Genomic DNA, 18,120 nt, shown 5'->3' on the forward strand with positions numbered 1-18,120 from the left:
ACAGATAAAACTCCCAGGACATAGAAATGTAGCCTGCCGCAGAGGAGGCGACTCTTAATCCTCCTGTCTGGCACGCTAGTTTTGTACTTTTTATTTTAGGAAAAGGGTGGGGACTTGCCACATGTCTCTGAGCATGTGTGGAGTTCCCACCATTGGTTCCTAAAAAACCCAGCAGTGCTCACACTTGATCAGCACATGAAGGGGATTCGGACTACCGTGGCGTGTGTTCAGTAGGGCTTGCAGTGGAGGAGCCTGGGCTCCTGTGTCGCGTCTGCTTCTCCTCTCGTGGCGCAGCGAGAGTGGCTGGCTGCAGGAGGCTCCCACCTCCGCCTGCCTGGCTCCTCCTCCTCTGCTCCGCCTCTCGGATGCAAAGGACGAGTCATACCCGGAGAGAGCAGGGGGAAAAGCCAGGCTGGTGAGTTGCTGCTTTCGCGACTTGAGCTGCTCCCGTTTGGCCGTCTTTTGGCGACCCTGGCGGGAGCCTGGCCCACTACCCCTCGCTCTCCCCGCACTGGAAGGAGGAAACGGCCTCGGGAAGGCCCAGCCCTGAGAAGGGGCGAAGCCCCATAGCCTCGCGGGGAGGAGAAAGCCCCAACTCTCCCACGCTTAGGCAGAGCTTTTCCCAGAAGAGAGGGGTGTGAAGCACGATTTGAGCCCGTGAAGCTGGTCGCTTTACAGCTCAGTCCTACTTGGGAGTAAGTCCCATTGTGTTCAGTGGGGCCTACTCCCTGGAAAGTATGCACAGGATTGTACAGCCTTATTCTGAGCCCCAGATGGCCTACACCAGTGTTTCTGAATCAGCAGTACAGGTACCACCAGTGGTGCTTGAGGGGGTGTCTGGTGGTACTTGTGGGACCCCTGGACACCTGCCTCCCAGCAGCAAGACCAGGGATGTGACACAGCAAACAGTGGTAGGAGGCTTGGCCTGGCCAGCAGAGCTCCAAAGCATACTTTTCCATGCTCATCGAAGCCCTCCTATCCACCCTGAGTCTCTTACTGATGTTTGTTGCATCACATCTGGCCTCTCATGATGTCATCACCAGTTACTTCTAGTGGTATTTCAAATAGGTGGACCATTTGAAGTGGTTTGGTGAAGTATAAACATTGAGAAATACCAGCCTCTAAACTATAGCCTTTTGCTGTCTATTCAGACTGGCAGTGACTTTCCAAGGACTTGGGCAGAAGCAGGGATCTTTCCCAGCTCTGCTTTGAACTGGAGCATTTCCACATGCAGAGCATTTTCTTTGTCATTTCCACATTTCTTTGTCACAGAGCTGGGGGGGGGGGAACAGAGATCTTTGCGTCAGGGAATAATTCCTCAGAACATGCTTGCATAGCAGAGTTCAGCTTTAAAACGTGCCTCTGAGCATGTGTGGAGTTCATGCCACATTGCTGCAAAAGTACAATCCCATCCACTCAGCTGCCAGCTCATAGGGTGTAACTTCCAGGTACTGTATTCTTAAACCCTGAGGCACCTCCTGTGTAGGAATATACCTGCTGCTTATCACCATAATTCTACAGCTATCTGCTGTTTTGTTAATCTTTTAGAAATTGTATTCACAAGGAATATGCATTAATCCATATGAGGTAATAATGAGCAAAAATTCCAACTGGGTTTGAGAAAAGAAGTGGTCAATTCTGAGGGGAAAAGAATCTGAAGATGGTGGATTCCAAATGTGCTTGCTGCTTTTATCTTGAGTTGGTTTGTCATTGTGTGTATTCCTCAGTTTTCAATAAGCAAAATTACAAAAAAGTATATGAATGTTATCTTTATCCATATTACAGAACTTATATATCATCCCAAAATAAAGTATAGTACTGTAGTAGAATTCTATAGGATCCTGGGTAACACAGATCAGATCATTTTTAAATATTACACTCTCCACCAGGGAACTGTTGAAAAAGAGATTCTGTGTAGCATGTCATTTACAGTGCAATCCCATGTGTGTCTACTCAGAAGTAAGCCCTACTCAGTTCAGTGGGATTTACGCCCAGGTAAGTGCGTACAGCAGCAGTTTTTAACCTTTTTCGTCTCATGACACACTGAAAAGGTGCTAAAATTGTCAAGGCACACCTTCAGTTTTTTTTCCGCAATTGACAAGGCACATTATGCAGTTGGTGGAAGGACTCACATCCCCCAGTGGCTCTAATAATAAATGACTCTCCCCCAAACTCTGCAGCATACCTGTGGACCATTCACAGCATACCAATGTTGAAAATTGCTGGCGTGCAGTTTAGGACTGCAGCCTTCGTTTCTTTGGGGTTTTTTTGTCTTATACATTTTATCCCACCCTTCCTCACAGGAGCTCAGGGCAGCATACATGTTCCCCTCCACTTTATTATCTTCTCAGTGAGGTAGGTTAGATTGTACACTGGGCCAAGTGCTTTTCAGCCAATATACAGGCCTGAAAGGTTCTTAAACATTATGGCATGGAATATTACTGTATGAAGCTTTTCTGTGGGGTGTACTTTTTGGTGACCCCTGCTTAGAGGTTGTAATGTTTAAATCAGTTACCCTTTTCCGGTCTTTCTGGGAAAGGAAATAAGAATTTTTCTGTTGTACAAATCATTAATTGATTTATGAAGCTTGCTTTCTACTCTGTTTGTGATTAATGCTCAAAGTGCCAAGTCCGATGTACTTCATTTTGGTCCAGATTGAAAACAGTGTTGTGTAACTATGTTTAATACTCATGTACCAAAGACAGAAAGAAGGAGATTGAAATCTAAAGCTAGTCTAGGAGTAAAAGCAGTATTCCACAGCCTAAATGTGCCATAAACAAAAATCAGGTATCTGTTTCTGAACAAAATTATAAAGTAAATTATCTAAATAAGCGCAAACTGTAATAAAATTTTGTTTTCTGTTATGTCTTGCCCTTTGCAATCAAAATTCTTTGTATTTCCAGATTAATATGAAATATCGTTTCTATTTCTATCCATATTACTTAGAATTTTCTTGCACCTTAAGCAGGACTATTTATTTTATGCAATTAAATTTTGTAATTACTTTTGCAAGCACAGAAATTCAGCATTCTGAAAATATCTGATTTCATTTTTTTTCCTTAAAAGCAGGTTTCTAGCTCTTAAGGATGCAGTCTTATACACACCTTCCTAGGAATAAGCCCCATTGAACACACTGGGACTTACTTCTTAGTAGACATGCCTAGGATTGCATTGTAAGACGTTGAAGATAGATTTGAAAGGGCAGGTACTGCTTCTTTTTAACTCATTAAATTAGAGCCATAAACATCCTGATGGAATGGTTAGATGGTAAATTTGATGTTAATGCTCTTTTGTAGTTAAATAGCCTCACTCACTTCTTGGTCAGGTCGTACAGCCCAATCCTATCCTTGATGCTGCCGCCTCGTGCAGCGGTGTCAAAATGGCTTCAGTTGTATCTGGTGGCACCGCCAGAGGGAAGAATGGGACTTTTGTCCTTTCCTCTGTCCCCTGCAATGGGGCTTCTCAAGTCTGTGCCCACTGTTTTGCTGGTGCAGTCTTGAGAACCTCTGTGTCAGGCTTTGCAGCCTGACACGGAGTATTGGATAGGATATAGTGGAGCAGGGTCTGCTGGTCTCCCCCCCCTGGTAACTCCCCCACCCCACCCTTCCTCAAGATTATTACTGCCACTGAGAGCTCTTAACTTGCTCTGGGCAGTGCTTGTCTGTGCTGGACCAGCACCGGCGGTTCTTCCTCTTCCCAGGTGTTGTAGACACGACACATTTGTGATACCCAGTGCCAGTACTGGAGCTCAGCGCTGGCGCTCAACCCTATCCTTCCTCCCCATTGATGCAGCTGTGCCAAAACCGGGAGTGGGTGGGTGGTGGTGTCAGGAAGCTTCAATTGAAAGGGGCATTAAAATCCTCTTATCACCGCATAAGACTCCCACCCACAATGAGTCTTGTCACATCTGCGCCAGCAGTTTTGCACAAGTCCGAGAAGAGAAAGGGGATGAGAAGGCTGCAGGAAAGACGGACAGATCTAACATGTACTGTTGCCACTGGATCCAACCCCTCTTGTTGCCTCCCTGCCCCTGTTATGCCTCTCCCCATCTCATTCTGCCCTCCCCCACCCCTCCTGCCTTTTTTGCTGGCTTACTTCTTCTGCTAGGTGGTGGGAGAGTCTATGATGTGCACCAGAAGGCTCTGGCCTTCCTGCCAGCATACTGGCAGTGTGCTACTTAGCGCATTCTGGAAAGTGCTTTGCCATAGGATTAATATAATAATATAATAATATACAGTATTTATATACCGCCTTTCTTGGTCTTTATTCAAGACTTTATTCAAGGCGGTTTACACAGGCAGGCTTATTAAATCCACGCAGGGATTTTTACAAATTGAAAGAAGGTTCTCTCTTTCAAGAACCACCACATTCAAGATGTTACACTCCGATCTGGTTTTAACATTCTGGCCTCCATCCTCCCACGCTCCGAGCAGATGGAACAGCTCAGCTGCAGCTTGCCGGCTGCTTCAAGGTCGCACGGTGCCGGTGGTCTCGAACTGGCGACCTTGTGGATGTTAATCTTCAGGCAAATGGAGGCTCTACCCTCTAGACCAGACCTCCTGCCCAGATTGGGCTGTGACTTCTTCTGACTGATGTGCTTAGTAAGCTTGCCTCTATCAAACTTTATTCCTGGCTTTCTTGTCTTCGTTTTAGTTTGAGATGGCTCATTTATTTTTACTGCCTGCTATCTGGTAATCACTGAGAGATAAAAACCAGAGAAGTATGTTTGTATAGTACTCATTCTGAGTATAGGTAACTTTGGTTATCTAATTTCAGATGACAGCTACACAATTTAGTCTGGTACTTGGCTAATTTGGAGAAAGCTTGTCTGTGTGTAGTTGTTTCACATCCTTAAAACCTTGTTGTTTTCAGGCATGTTTTTTGTTCAGCAATGCTTCTGCTGCCTTGGTATTAGAACATCACTACTGAAGATTATTTACCCTTTGAGATACTTCAGGTTTTCAGCCTCTACTGTATGTATGCCATCTCTTCATACCTTATGCGATTCTGCATGCATCTTTCAGGGATCCTGAATTTTGATGTCGGATTTTGTTCAAGGCATTCATTTTGCTGTCCAGCATTGGTTGTAATTTTGAATTTAATTCACTTCCTTCACTAAGAAAGTTTGTACAACTCAGTATATTCTTCTGCTTGCTCCTAATTTTGTTGCAGCCATTTGAACGCTGATCTGCAGCAGCATCAGGAGAACTTTGTTGACATTGTTCAAAAGTTAAAATAATGTTGGAAGAGATCCCCATTATAATTCTCCCCATTAAATGTCTCCTGCATTTAAATCCTCAACCTCTTGAGGAACTAGATGTAACCATTAGATGTAACCATTAGATGTAGTTATTATAGTTCTATCTTGGCTCCCCCCCTCCACAACTATGGTTGCCCAAGGCAGCTACAGAAAACAAAGGATATACAACATGAAAACCATAACACAAAACCATCTCTCTCTCATATTATACATATATTTAAACAATGCTGCAAAAAACAAAAAGTAACCCAAAATGTTTTAAAACCACAGCAATTCATAAAAATATAGAAAAAAGAAAGAGAAAAATAATACAGCCACACAGAAAAAATAAAAGGAGCAATAACTAGTAATGAAAGAATAAGACTGCCATCAAAGGTGGCAATAAAAGTAGATGTAGCACATTTAATGTAACACATTAAAAACCAACACAATACAAAAATCCCCACCAACACCTGTCACTATTCAGATGCCATCCTCCTGCCGCAATGCTTTCTAGCCACTGTTACAATGCTTCAGGGGAGGGCCAGTTTGTAACTTGCAGGGGAGAGAGTTCCTAACTGCTGTGGCTTTGTCAAGACGACCCTACTCACTGCTGCCCCCTCACTTCTGTTGGGGGCAGTATATGCAAGAGAGCCTCCTCTGACCACCTCTTCTTCTAATGCAGCCATTTTCAACCACTGTGCCATGACACACTGGTGTGCCGCAAGTGGTCCACAGGTGTGCCACAGGAATTTGGGGGAAGGTCATTTATTAGTAGGGCCAAGAGGGGATGTGAGCTCTCCACTGGCAACATGGTGTGCCTTGTCAATTGTCAAAAACCTGGTGGTGTGCCACTTAAAGGTTGGGAACCACTGCATTAAAGGAAGCAGTGGCAGTAACCCTAGATGCCAAGGGAAAGAGGTAAACCCCCTTCTCTTTCACTTACCTCTCTCTTTTGGTATGCAGTGCTGCCACAACTTCCTCTAATGCTTATAGAGGGAATGGAGGTGGTAATGGTAGTAGCAGCAGCCCTGGATACCATGGGAGAGAGGTAATCCCTCTCTATCCTCCTCTTGCAAGCTATAACACGAGAAGAGGATGAAGCAGAACTGGACTTCATGGAAACAGTAGGTTGGGGGAAGCAGTGGATGGGTGTGGGGTATCTCACCCACTCTCCCATGATAGGAAATTTTCAACACATATTGGATATGGAGGGCATACTGATTTAGTGTTCAGGACCACGTGCCATTTTCTCTATTCCTACCTTGTTCTGTTGTTTCTTATGGGAGTAAATTCCCCTCTTCATGTCTAATGTAGGTCATGAATGTACATGTAGTATCCCTGAACCATTTTAATATTGTTTGTTATTGGAGAAATTTCTCCTTCACACATAATTTGAGGTGTGTTCAAGATTTCTGGCTCCTTAACCCGATTTATAAAGAGGACCCCTTTTACTCTCATATGCCACTATTAGCATAACCCAACATTCCTTTATTCAAGATGGTGCTGGTGAAATTCACTACTTGGATGAGTTATTGCATGCATTAGAAACAGTGAATTCTAGTTCACAAACATGCCATGATAAATTTAAGATAAAGAATCTTGAAAGTGCCACTGGACTCTTGGTTGCTTGATTTTTGCAGCATTTAAATTGGAATCCTGTCTTGATAAGCAAGAATTTTGCCATAATCTTCACTGAAACCAGCCTTTACACATTCCATCAATGTTCTACGGAAGGGTCTGCACATACGTTTTAATGCGACACGATACCATAGTCTTTCGAGACTGAAGGTTGCCTACACCCCAGTTACTCTTGCATATAATCCCATACTAATCTCTGCATTTACTGGTTCACAAATGTACTGTTCTCATTCTAGTTAATGAGTCCTGGTTTTCCCTTACTTTACTTTATCTGCACTTTCCTCTGGGTTGTGGAATACATCGTTTGAATTTACCAGCTCTAGTTAGCATGTTTTTGTTGTTTATTTTCAGCCAGATACATGTGATTCATCTAGGAACACTTTTATGTGAGTAGTCCTATAGAAAAAGCTAGATACTTGGTTCTGTGCTTAACACACTGATTGATAACTTTTTTGCAAATTGAATTAAATGTGAGAAACGTTTGAACAGGATAAGCTGCTCAGCAGAGCACACAATGCTAAAAAGATTAGGCTTTTTGCAGGCAGAAGTCTAGAGTTCTAAAATCAACAGGAGTACTGATCATGCTACTTACTTGAAATGCTGAGGATCAAATAATGATAATAATGGAGTCTATATGTTGTGAGTTAGGCATCTCAGCTACTTGGCTCTTTTCACATTCTAACTCAGTGCTTCCCAAACCTTTTAGTGCCAGGACTCACTTTTAAAAATGATACCCTATCGGAACCTAGCTTTATGAGACTAAAGGAAAAGTTTTACTTTACCCAGTTGCTCAAGCCTCTGTTTTTATGCTTTTTACTATGCTGGGGGGGGGGGGGACTGCCTTCTGGAGCATTTGTTGAGCTCCATGTTCATCAGATCAGGGCCATTGTGGTCTCCTTGCATTCCTCTTCACCTAGCACACCTTCACCTTCACATAAGAGTTGAGGCACGGTCGCCCACTCGTGAGTAGAAGAATATGTGTGCATCAGTTTCACGTTCCACATGGCTCAGTACATTTCCCATGTTGGAGGGGGGACTTCTTGACGGTTTTTTGGGGCCTATGTTCATTGGATTGGGACCATTCTGGTGGCGTTGCATTCCTCTCAGTCTGCCCTTCAAATTGAACCAAGGCGCTTTTGCCTACTTGTGAGTGAACATGCGTTGCGACTTATTTTCACTTTCCGTAGGTCTCAGTACATTTTCCATTCCTTGTGATCTATCTGCTGGTCTAACTGTGTCTTACTGAGCATTCATGCCCACACTCAGATTAAGCAGACAAAAATATTTCAATACTGTATCTTCCTTTCCTGCTTCACTCTTTTTTGCGCTCTCTCACTACACAAATTGGGCTGTAGTCCTATAAAACGTCCCTGGGAGTAAACCCTATTGAACACAATGGGACTTACGTACTTCTGAGTACACATAGAGGGGGGTGAAGAGTGTAGTGTGCCTTGCCAGATCAAACCTTCAATATTTGCTCTTTTCTTTGTTTTGGAGACTGGTATGAAGCAGTTTAAGATTTGGAATTGGGCTGTGGCCAATGGTTGAGAAAAAAGTGTTCCGCATATACAACAAGAGGGTTACAATGAGGGTCATAGATAGGGTTTCTTTTATCTAGACTGGAGCTGAGTCACTTGGTGTGTGCAGAACACGGACTGTCTCCACCCCCGCTGTTTACAGCTTTGATGGAATGAATTGTTTTGAACTTGAATACTACACCGTTTTTCTTTTCATATGTTTTGCTGGTGCTTAAGTTGCAGATTGTTAGGGAAACCTTTTCAAATAGATGAATAAAGAATATCCGTATTTTAGGAAAACTAAGTAGGGGAAACATTTTGATTTTCTTTTCCCACTGGGAAAGTGGAAAAATAAGCATACCACAATTTTTTTTTTGTATGATGGAAAGTACAAGCGCAGGAATGAAGGCAACTTGCAACCAACTATACTTGTCTTTGCATTTCCTCTCTGTCATTTAGTTTGACTTCCCAGCTGGCTTTAAAAAGCAACAAAATTAGAAATGCTATTTTTCTGTCCTTTTTGTTTTCCAGGAAGTGTTAAAAGGTTGTGGTTTCTTTTGATATGCATCTTCCTGTCTTCAATGGAAGGGGCCTACTTTAGAAGGAAAGGGAAGGAGAAATATGTATTATCATAGTGTTTAACAATGTAATGCAGTACTTTGTTGTCCTAACCCACATCCTCTATGCTTGTTAATTTTGTATGTAGACCATGACCTTCAGGCACAAAAATGCAAAAAGAATTGAAGGGCTCGATAGCAATATCTGGTAAGTAATAATGAAAATGAATAAAGAATGGTTTCACCATTTATCTGTATGTTTTGTAGATTGCCAGGTGACAAAAAAATGGAGACCAATTCTACCTGGGCTGGTCTGTTTCTGTGCCTTTAATTTCAATTTGATCTGCAGCAACCAGCAGGTGAAAGTGGAGATAAATATCACCCTTGCTAATGTATGCACATCTTGCTGTTGTTAAAAGTACAGCTACAGTGAATAGTTGAAATCTGGCAGACCTACTTGCAGTTTTGCTCTTAAGTTTCCAAGGGAAACTTAAAGAGAGGGTCTGTGCCTGAAAGTCTTTCTGTTAAGTATTGTATCTAATATTTTATTTATTCATTGAATTTGTTCAGTTTATATCCTGCTTTCCCTCCCAAACAGGCACCTAAGTGACTTACAAAATATGAAAGCAATATCATAAGTAATTAAAAACAATAGAAAATAGACACATAATACACAAATTTAAAAGTTTAAAACATGTAAAAATATAAATACAACCAATATAAAAAGAACAATCAGCAGCACTCACCCCATAATAAAAGAATAAGAAAGCAAAGCCTATAAAACACAGAGCAGCAGTAAAGCACATCCATAAAACTTTTTTTTTAAAATAAAGAATACTGTGGGTATCTGATTCAGTGAGCGAGGGAATGAGAGAATACTTAATGATTTGTCTGCTTGGTGTTCTGTTCAGTTGTGGCTTTGAAGGTTGGATACACCCCACTAGCCCTGATAGTGTTGGGGAAGGTCCTTAGAGCTCCTGAAAGCTTTTGATCTGTTCTTGATCTGCCTTGGAGTTCTGGGTTCACACATCTCCTTGTTCTTCCTTTCCTGCCAGTCAGCTTGCCAGGTTCCTCTCATGCAGATGTTGAGTGATAGCCTCAGCTCTGAGCCATGTTCCCACCTGCTTCCACTGCAGAATAACAATGGGAATGTCCCAGGTTCCACAGATTCTTGCAATTGCACTACAGGGTGTTTCCTCATTAGGTGAGCTTTCATGGACCACATGTCCATGCTTCTTTTGCTCTGGATCTGGACTCTCCTTCCTTGTTTTTTTTGCATGAAGTAACATTTTGATAATTTCTTTTTCAGGGTAGAATTTACAAAGGTAGCTGCAGATCCCTCAGTTGTTAACCTTGGACAAGGCCTTCCAGACATACCTTCTCCTAACTACATAAAAGAAGAGTTGACAAAAGCAGTCTCTGTGGATAGGTTGAACCAGTATACGCGGGGTTTTGTGAGTATACGTAATGCAGGAAACACTCTGCTTCAAATGACTTGCATAGCCAGACTGCTATTCAGGGTGCTCAGTACCCCTTCCTAGGTTGGATTCCTATGCCAAATAGAAGCACAGTCACTAATCTGAAAACTCAAAACTTGATGTCAGTGTCAATGCGGTCTGTAGGGGTCTGTTCTTAGGACCAGATGAATTACATGCATAATTGGTTAGGAATTCTTTATTGTTATTTTCAACATTCAGGATACTATATCATTCCTATCTCATTCTTCCTTAGAATGATGTCAGGGTATATATTAGATTGATTAGGCCATGATTTTCTCAGGGTCACCAGAGGAGCTTGATAATTCAAATGAATGAACACATTCAAACCTGGCACTGTGCAATGTCCTGCTTCCTGGTGCCAGTGAAACAAAATGTGCTACATATGTATGACTAACATAAGAGAGCTTTTATCTAGCTACAAGAATTAATTAATATGAGATTGATCTTGTTACTTAAGCTATTAAATTCTTGATGCTACAGTGAAGCTGTTGGATGACTTGTTGCTATCTAATTATTTTTGTTCAGATTTTGCTTCCCCTTTTAAATCTTATGGTGTTGCTTAAGCAACACCATCTTATGGACCACACCATCTTATGGTGTTGCTCAATAAGAGGCTGGTTGTGATACCAAAGAGCAGTATGAGCCACTCTGACTATTCCTTTGTTCTTAACAGCTTTGTGTGTTTGTGTCTTTCATAAGGATTAGTCTATAAATCTTAAGATATGCTCCCTGGAGAAGTTTAGATTTTTGTTGTGAGACCTTATTTCCGTGCAGTAGTTGCATTACCATTTGGTAAAAGTTGCATACCAAAAAAGGGTTGCTTGGAAATGTTTCACACTGAGAAACATGGGGTGCACTTATATCTACTGAATACGATGTATCTTTACTCTCTAATTACTGTTTACATCTGTATGCACATTTACAAGACCTTTTTGAATCAGTAAATCCGTTTTGTACACCTAATCATAGTTTAACAAAACTATCAAAGAACTGTGTTGATCAACTATGTTTACTTCTGATATACTTCTGATAACCCCAGAAAAACTGCATAATCACTGGCTTACCGAAAGGCACAGTTGTCCTTTCTCATTTCTTCTATTTGAAATGTTCAGTATCAGTGGATAGCAAGGATGTGGTTATTTTTGAGCAGTAGTCAGCTGTGTACTGTGGTAAAAGCTTACTGTAACAAATAAGTGCCAGCAGTTCTGTTTGCTATTAGAATATATTATGACCTGCAAGCTTATGAACATTTTTTGTTTTTAGATTTGTTGACATCCAGTAGTTAAAGGGGGTAATGTCATAGATTCATTGACTAGCAGTAGGCACAATTCATAGCCTGTGATCTTGCACAAAGACTACTATTCAGAAATGGTGGCTCCTGATCAGTTAATTTTACAGAAGATATCCTTTGTGATCTGTGCCTTACATTTGATGTGTTCAGCTGAGTATTGATGACTTCCAGATGCTTCCAGATAACATCTGATGGCAGCTTCATACTATATTAAAATCTTGTTCTCAGGCCTGCTCATTCACTCTTTGGCCACATAAAACTTGGTACATCAACCTCTGTGCTTGTGGCTGATTGATGATGTTAAGTTATTCATTTTGGTCTGTGTTGCTTATTAAGTAGCTTACTGATCTAAATGTATTTTTTTTTCTTTTAACAAATGTATGTAGGGACATCCAATGCTGGTGAAGGTCTTGGCCCAAGTGTATGAACGGGTTTGTGGAAGAAAGATTGACCCATACACTGACATCCTGGTGACTGTAGGAGGATATGGATCTCTGTTTAGTGCAATACAAGGACTCATTGAAGTAGACGATGAAGTAAGTTAGTGATGCATCAAAAAATAAAAACAATTATTAAACAACCATTTTATATATATATGTAAACAACCTTGGAATTTAGCCAACAGCTACTGTTAAGTGCTCCAATGCACCTTGAAATCTGTTTCCTGGACTGATGTCCATTGGAGAAGAGAGAACTGGGATTTCTTCGTTTTTGTAACAGAATGTACGTTTCTCCGTCCTCCGCCCCAGCAGGGTTTCTGTGAGAGAGTGCACTCCCCTTGGTGTCCGAGTCCTTGACCATAATGAAAGAGGGGTAGTAACAAAAGGGGGTATTGCCAGCCAAACAGTCAGGATCCCCCAACAAGTCCTCAGAGTTCAGCAGTTGAGAGGGGGTTGCTTCATTGTCCTCCTTTCCTGGGTTTGCCCCAGTCCTAGGAGAGCAGTCACAGAGCAGCCTTCAGGTAGTTTGTCCAGACCGCTCTCATCACTGGTTCCAGGTGCTTATGAAGCCCTGGGCCCTCTACTTCCTGGGCTGTCTCTGTCCCATCCCTACCACCAACCACTGGTCAAGCCTAGGGTTTAAAAAGCTAGCATCACCCCAGAGTAGAGAGACCCTGATCTATTGAGGAGCACCGTCCCCTGTCCCCTCCCCCACGCCTACCTTTGCCGCTTGTGTCGGCACAAGAGTGCCGACACAAGCGGCGGTGCAGGAGCAGCGGCGGAAGCTGCTGCCTGCCGACGCAGCTCCCAGCCGCAGAGGCGCAAATGTGCTTTACGGCACATTTGCTACCCTCCTATGCTGGCCCAAGGGATTTGGGCCGTCATAAGGCGCACTTTGGATTGCGCCCTAAGACTGTAATTCTATACAACCCTTCCTGTAAGTAAACCTCACTGAACTCTGTGGAACTTATTTCTGAGTTGACATGCATAGGATTGGGTAATAGGCCTATTTTAAAAATGCAACTTTTTAATACAATTTTTTCCCCTAGATATATAGAATTAGCAGTGTCAGTTGTATGCTTGTTTTGTATCAAAAGAAAGATACATGTCCCCTTTTAATCGCTTACCTGTTTATAGATTATTGATCCTTTTATTTTAGGTGATTATAATAGAGCCCTTTTTTGACTGTTATGAGCCCATGGTGAGGATGGCGGGAGCAAAGCCTGTCTTTATACCGTTGAGATGTGTGAGTATGATTTGGAGCTTTTAAACATTCAGACTGTTTAAGAAGAGGAATAAAGAGCAATCTATGCTGTGTATTAATTCAGTAGGGAAGTTTCTTGCTTCTCTCCCCTCCCCTCCCCCCTGCATTGTGTATATAAAATAAGAATCAAACAATAAACCATAAACAGAAACTAAAAGGAATGCTCAGTATGACCTGTAAAGCTCTATACCAATGGTTCTCAACTTTTTTAGCACTGGGACTCACTTTTTAGAATGACAATTTGTTGGGACCCACCAGAATGATGTCATTAACCTGGAAGTTATGTCATGGCTGGAAGTGACATCAAGCAGGAAAATTTTTACTACCTTCCATACAACAAAATAAAATCAAATTAATTGGTTCATTAATTAATCAAGTAAAAATTTACATTAAGTATAAAAAATTATTTAAAATAATAAACCCTCCCAAGAAGTCACTGATCTGTTTAAAAAAAATTCCCCAAACATCCCAAATGCTGCAATGCTATCAACGCTTACCCAGGCGTGATCCTCATTGACTATCATTGTTCAAAGCATATGCATAGTAGCCTGTTTAAAGCACACATCTGTAACATTTCCCAAAATGCAGTCACATACCACTGTAGCATCAAGTCTAATATATAAAAATATAAAAAACTAGTTCCTTTTCCGGACACAAGGATCCTTGAGTGCTTTCATCTGAAACTTTTAAAGTCTATTCAATTCAAAACACGGAATGGTGGGTGGGGAAGAGGCTTTCTGGGGAGGGGGGAGGCCAGCGGGGGTGGAGAGAGGGCGGGGAGGTGTGACGGGGAGGTGTGATGCAGGGAGAGGGCAGGCTGGAGGGATGCCTGGGGGAGGGATGGGAGGCAGGTCTGCAGAGCTCTGCTCCGCAGGATCCAAGGCACTTGTGTAGGGCTGTGCACCCTACTTGAGTGCCTTTACCTTGTAAAGTGAGTAGCCCCATTGCGGGGCTGCTTACCTTACTTGGGGGAAGGGGACGAAAGTCCCCTTCTCCTGAGGCACCTCCCATGGTAGCTCGGGAGGCACAGGATCCGGCAGCAGCGCTTCTTGGTGCCGCTGAACCTGGGCGCCCTGGGCAGCTCAGGATTGGGCTGCTTATTTATTATTAATTCTTCAACATTTCTTTGATTTTATTGGTTGCAGCTAGTGTTAGCGTGGTTGTCAGTTCAGATTTGTCCTGGGGATGTCACGGAAAGCAATATGAATGGCCTTCTTGTTGATTATTAGAGTTTGATGAGATGTATGTGTGCTTACCTATGTGTTCTGTATAAAAGAATTGTTCTCATGACAAGCCCACCAGTCATAAAGTGGAATATGTTTAAGGAAAATGTATTGCAACTGAATGAAATATAACTTTCTATCTCCTAGAAACCTGCAACTGGAAACACTGCATCTAGTGCAGACTGGGTATTAGATCCTGCTGAACTTGCAAGTAAATTTAATTCCAAGACAAAAGCTATTATATTGAATACCCCTCACAATCCCTTAGGAAAGGTGAGAATCCATAAATCTTTCTGCTAAATGTAATAACAGTGTTGGTCTTGACTGCACTGATCTATACTTCTTCTGTTCTAGGTCTACACAAAAGAGGAACTCCAAATAATTGCTGATCTCTGCATTAAACATGACATCCTGTGCATCAGTGATGAAGTCTATGAATGGCTGGTATATACAGGAAATAAACACATTAAAATAGGTACTGAATATCATGAATGGTAGGAAAACTTCCAGTGTACGTTTCACTGATAATATAGATATTACAGAAAGAATATTCTCCCTTTTAAAATCACTGTTCAGCCTAAAGATTTTTTGAATACAGTGGGCCCTTTGTATCTGCAAGTTCTGCATCCACAGATTCAACCATCCGTGGATCAAAAATATTTGGGGGAAAATTTTTTTTTATCTGTTCCTTCCCTCCTTTTCACCTGCCAGTGCTGCTCTTCGAAGCTTACTGTGTGCAACTACAGGCTCTGGCTCACCTCAGTCACCACATTCAGTGGCACCGCATCATCCAGTAGCACCTTACCAGCTGGTGGCTTCTCCATAAAGTCCATGCTGAGGTGGAGCAGGAGAAGCCTGCCGTGCTTCCTTCTCTGCCTCTTGCAGCGCATCACCCAGCAGCTGCCTCCCAGAGATGCTTCAGTGGCTGTCAACATAGGAACAGCCAACCATCACTCAGGCAGGCGGCCTTTGAATCTTAAAGCTTGGAGTCTGCAAATATTACACTATTACACAATCCACATCCACGGATTTTGGTATCTGCATGGAGTTGCAGAGCCAAATCCCACAGTATACATATTGTGAAGTTCTGCTGTTGGCCTAGGGCAGGGGTCGGCAACCTTAAACATTCAAAGAGCCATTTGGACCTGTTTTCTGGAGAAAAGAAAACCTCGGGCGCCACAAAACCCTTTTGACATCTAAAATGAAGATAACACTGCATATATAGTTGTTTTTTTTTTACCTTTATGCTATGTATAAAAAAACTGTAGTGTGTTGCATTTTTGAAATGAATGAACTGCTACAGAGAAAACAATATGTAACATATTTTAATGTTACAAGATCACCATAATCTTAAATTTAGAATTACATATAAAAAACGAAAGCAAAAATAAAATACATTTAAATTAAATACTAATTTATTTTCCCAGGGCCTGCCCTAGCCAATTTGGTGCTATAGGCAAGACTTGGGCTGGTGCCCTCCCTAGCAGAAAATCCTGACCAACAGTAAATAGTCATCTTTGTGTCTTTTCCACAGTAATGTAAAAGAGGTACAATGAAATACAAAATCTAATGACGAGTATTTTTCAATACAATAAAGAGATTTATAGTTATTACTCCCCCTTGTATGTCCCAATTTATAATGCACTCCCCTCTTGTATATGCAACTTTTATAATGCACTCCCCTCTTACAGGTCCCATTTTTATAATGTAGCCCCTTCTTGTAGCTCCCTTGTAGGTGCTGGGGCACCTTCCTTATGAGGAAAGGCTACGGTGTTTGGGCCTCTTCAGCCTAGAAAAGAGGCGCCTGAGGGGGGACATGATTGAGACATACAAAATTATGCAGGGGATGGACAGAGTGGATAGAGAGATGCTCTTTGCACTCTCACATAACACCAAAACCAGGGGACATCCTCTACCTGTCTCCTCAGAAGTCAGTCCCAGAAGAGTGAACGGGGCTTACTCCCAGGGAAGTGTGGACAGGCTCCTCTGCCTGTCTACTCAGAAGTCAGCCCCAGTAGAGTGAACGGGGCTTACTCCCAGGGAAGTGTGGACAGGCTCCTCTGCCTGTCTACTCAGAAGTCAGCCCCAGTAGACGGACTGGGGCTTCCTCCCAGGGAAGTGTGGACAGGCTCCTCTCCCTGTCTACTCAGAAGTCAGCCCCAGTAGAGGGACCGGGGCTTCCTCCCAGGGAAGTGTGGACAGGAATGCAGCTCACCTCGCTCCTTCCTGCCCATTGCCTCAGCAGTGCTGCGTCTCCCGCGCTTCTCTGACCAGCCTCGCCTCTTCCGTTCAGCCCGCTGCAAGGCGAAGGAAGGAAGAGCGCAGGGAAGAGGTGCCCGGCTGCCCCCCCCCCGCACCTGCTCGCAGTGGGGCAGGGAGAGCAGGTCCAGGAGATCACAGCTGCCCCTGCCTGCCTGCCGAGGAAGGAGCTGCTGTGCGCGGGGGGGGGGCGCTTTGCAGGGAAGGAGCTGCAGCTTTGCAGGGAGGAGCGGCACCCGCATTCACCAGCAGCCACCCGCAGCACATCGCTGGCTGGGCGGAGGCCAAGGGGAAGGGCGCCCCACTTCCAGCCCCCACTGGGGAGCTGCATCAGAGGACTGAAAGAGCCGCATGTGGCTCTGAAAACACAGGTTGCCGACCCCAGGCCTAGGGAAATGAGGCAATGCATAGCATTTGTTTAGTGTTTTCTGAATGTGCAAAACACTTCACACGCTTTATCTCGATGTTTTCCTTACAACAACCCAGTAAAGTATGTAACAGCACAATCTTATGTATGTCTTCACCAAAGCAAGTCTCACTGAATTCAGTGGAACTGAAGGCCCAAGTCACCCTAGAATCAGTGCTGAGCTCCAGCACGGAGTGTCGCAAACGTACTGAAGCATGTCTGTAGCACCCAGGAAGGAGGGGCTGTTGGTGCTGGGCCAGCGCCAGTCGGTGCTAAGCCTCAGTGCTGCGTGGACAGCTGACTGGTGCTTCTGCACTGACCAGTGGTAGGATGGGGCGGAGGTGGGGAGTGGACAAACAGGGTGGGGAGAGGGGGGAGGGATTGGGCCAAGGAGGGGGGCAGAGACAGTGGCAGCCTTTACTGCCAAATCCTAACCTCCCTGCTGACCTGGGCAGCCCAACATGGGCCTCCTAGGGTCTATGTCTGTTCAAAAGTGGGCACAGATCGGAAGAGACCCATTGGCGCCGTGGTTGTGTTACCTGGGTAAGTGAGTGAACGCTTTCTTACCCTGAGGAGTCTCCCAGTGCTAGCCTGGTGCCCATAGGATCCAGTAGCCGTTCTGGCGCCACAGGAGTCCTGGGTGCCGCTGGGTTTAGGATTGGGCTGTTATTTCCAGGTACGTTTGTGTAGGATTACAGCCTAAATATTATCCCCCATTGCAGCAGGGGGAATGGAGGGCAAGAGGGAGTGGCATGCCTAAATCCACTCATGGCCTGTTCATGGC

The 18,120-nt window shown here is 43.5% G+C and overlaps 1 protein-coding gene across 5 annotated transcripts in view; it reads left to right on the plus strand.

Annotated features, from left to right (window-relative positions):
• Positions 1-368: 368 nt before the first annotated feature.
• Positions 369-18,120, plus strand: part of KYAT3 (kynurenine aminotransferase 3) — a 29,529-nt gene continuing 11,777 nt past the window's right edge. The window contains exons 1-8 of one of the 5 annotated variants that reach the window (XM_066625832.1): positions 373-415; positions 4,873-4,973; positions 9,104-9,162; positions 10,264-10,408; positions 12,131-12,280; positions 13,344-13,430; positions 14,819-14,944; positions 15,026-15,146. In XM_066625832.1, the coding sequence (XP_066481929.1) occupies positions 4,875-4,973; positions 9,104-9,162; positions 10,264-10,408; positions 12,131-12,280; positions 13,344-13,430; positions 14,819-14,944; positions 15,026-15,146 (787 nt within the window). In that variant the 5' untranslated portion in view covers positions 373-415; positions 4,873-4,874. Of the gene's footprint in view, positions 416-1,978; positions 1,996-4,872; positions 4,974-7,231; positions 7,267-9,103; positions 9,163-10,009; positions 10,159-10,263; positions 10,409-12,130; positions 12,281-13,343; positions 13,431-14,818; positions 14,945-15,025; positions 15,147-18,120 lie in introns of those variants that run through there. The other 4 variants (XM_066625833.1, XM_066625836.1, XM_066625835.1 and 1 more) reach the window with 4 other exon arrangements.

The sequence above is a fragment of the Tiliqua scincoides genome, chromosome 4, assembly GCF_035046505.1.
Source record: "Tiliqua scincoides isolate rTilSci1 chromosome 4, rTilSci1.hap2, whole genome shotgun sequence".
NCBI lineage: Eukaryota > Metazoa > Chordata > Lepidosauria > Squamata > Scincidae > Tiliqua > Tiliqua scincoides.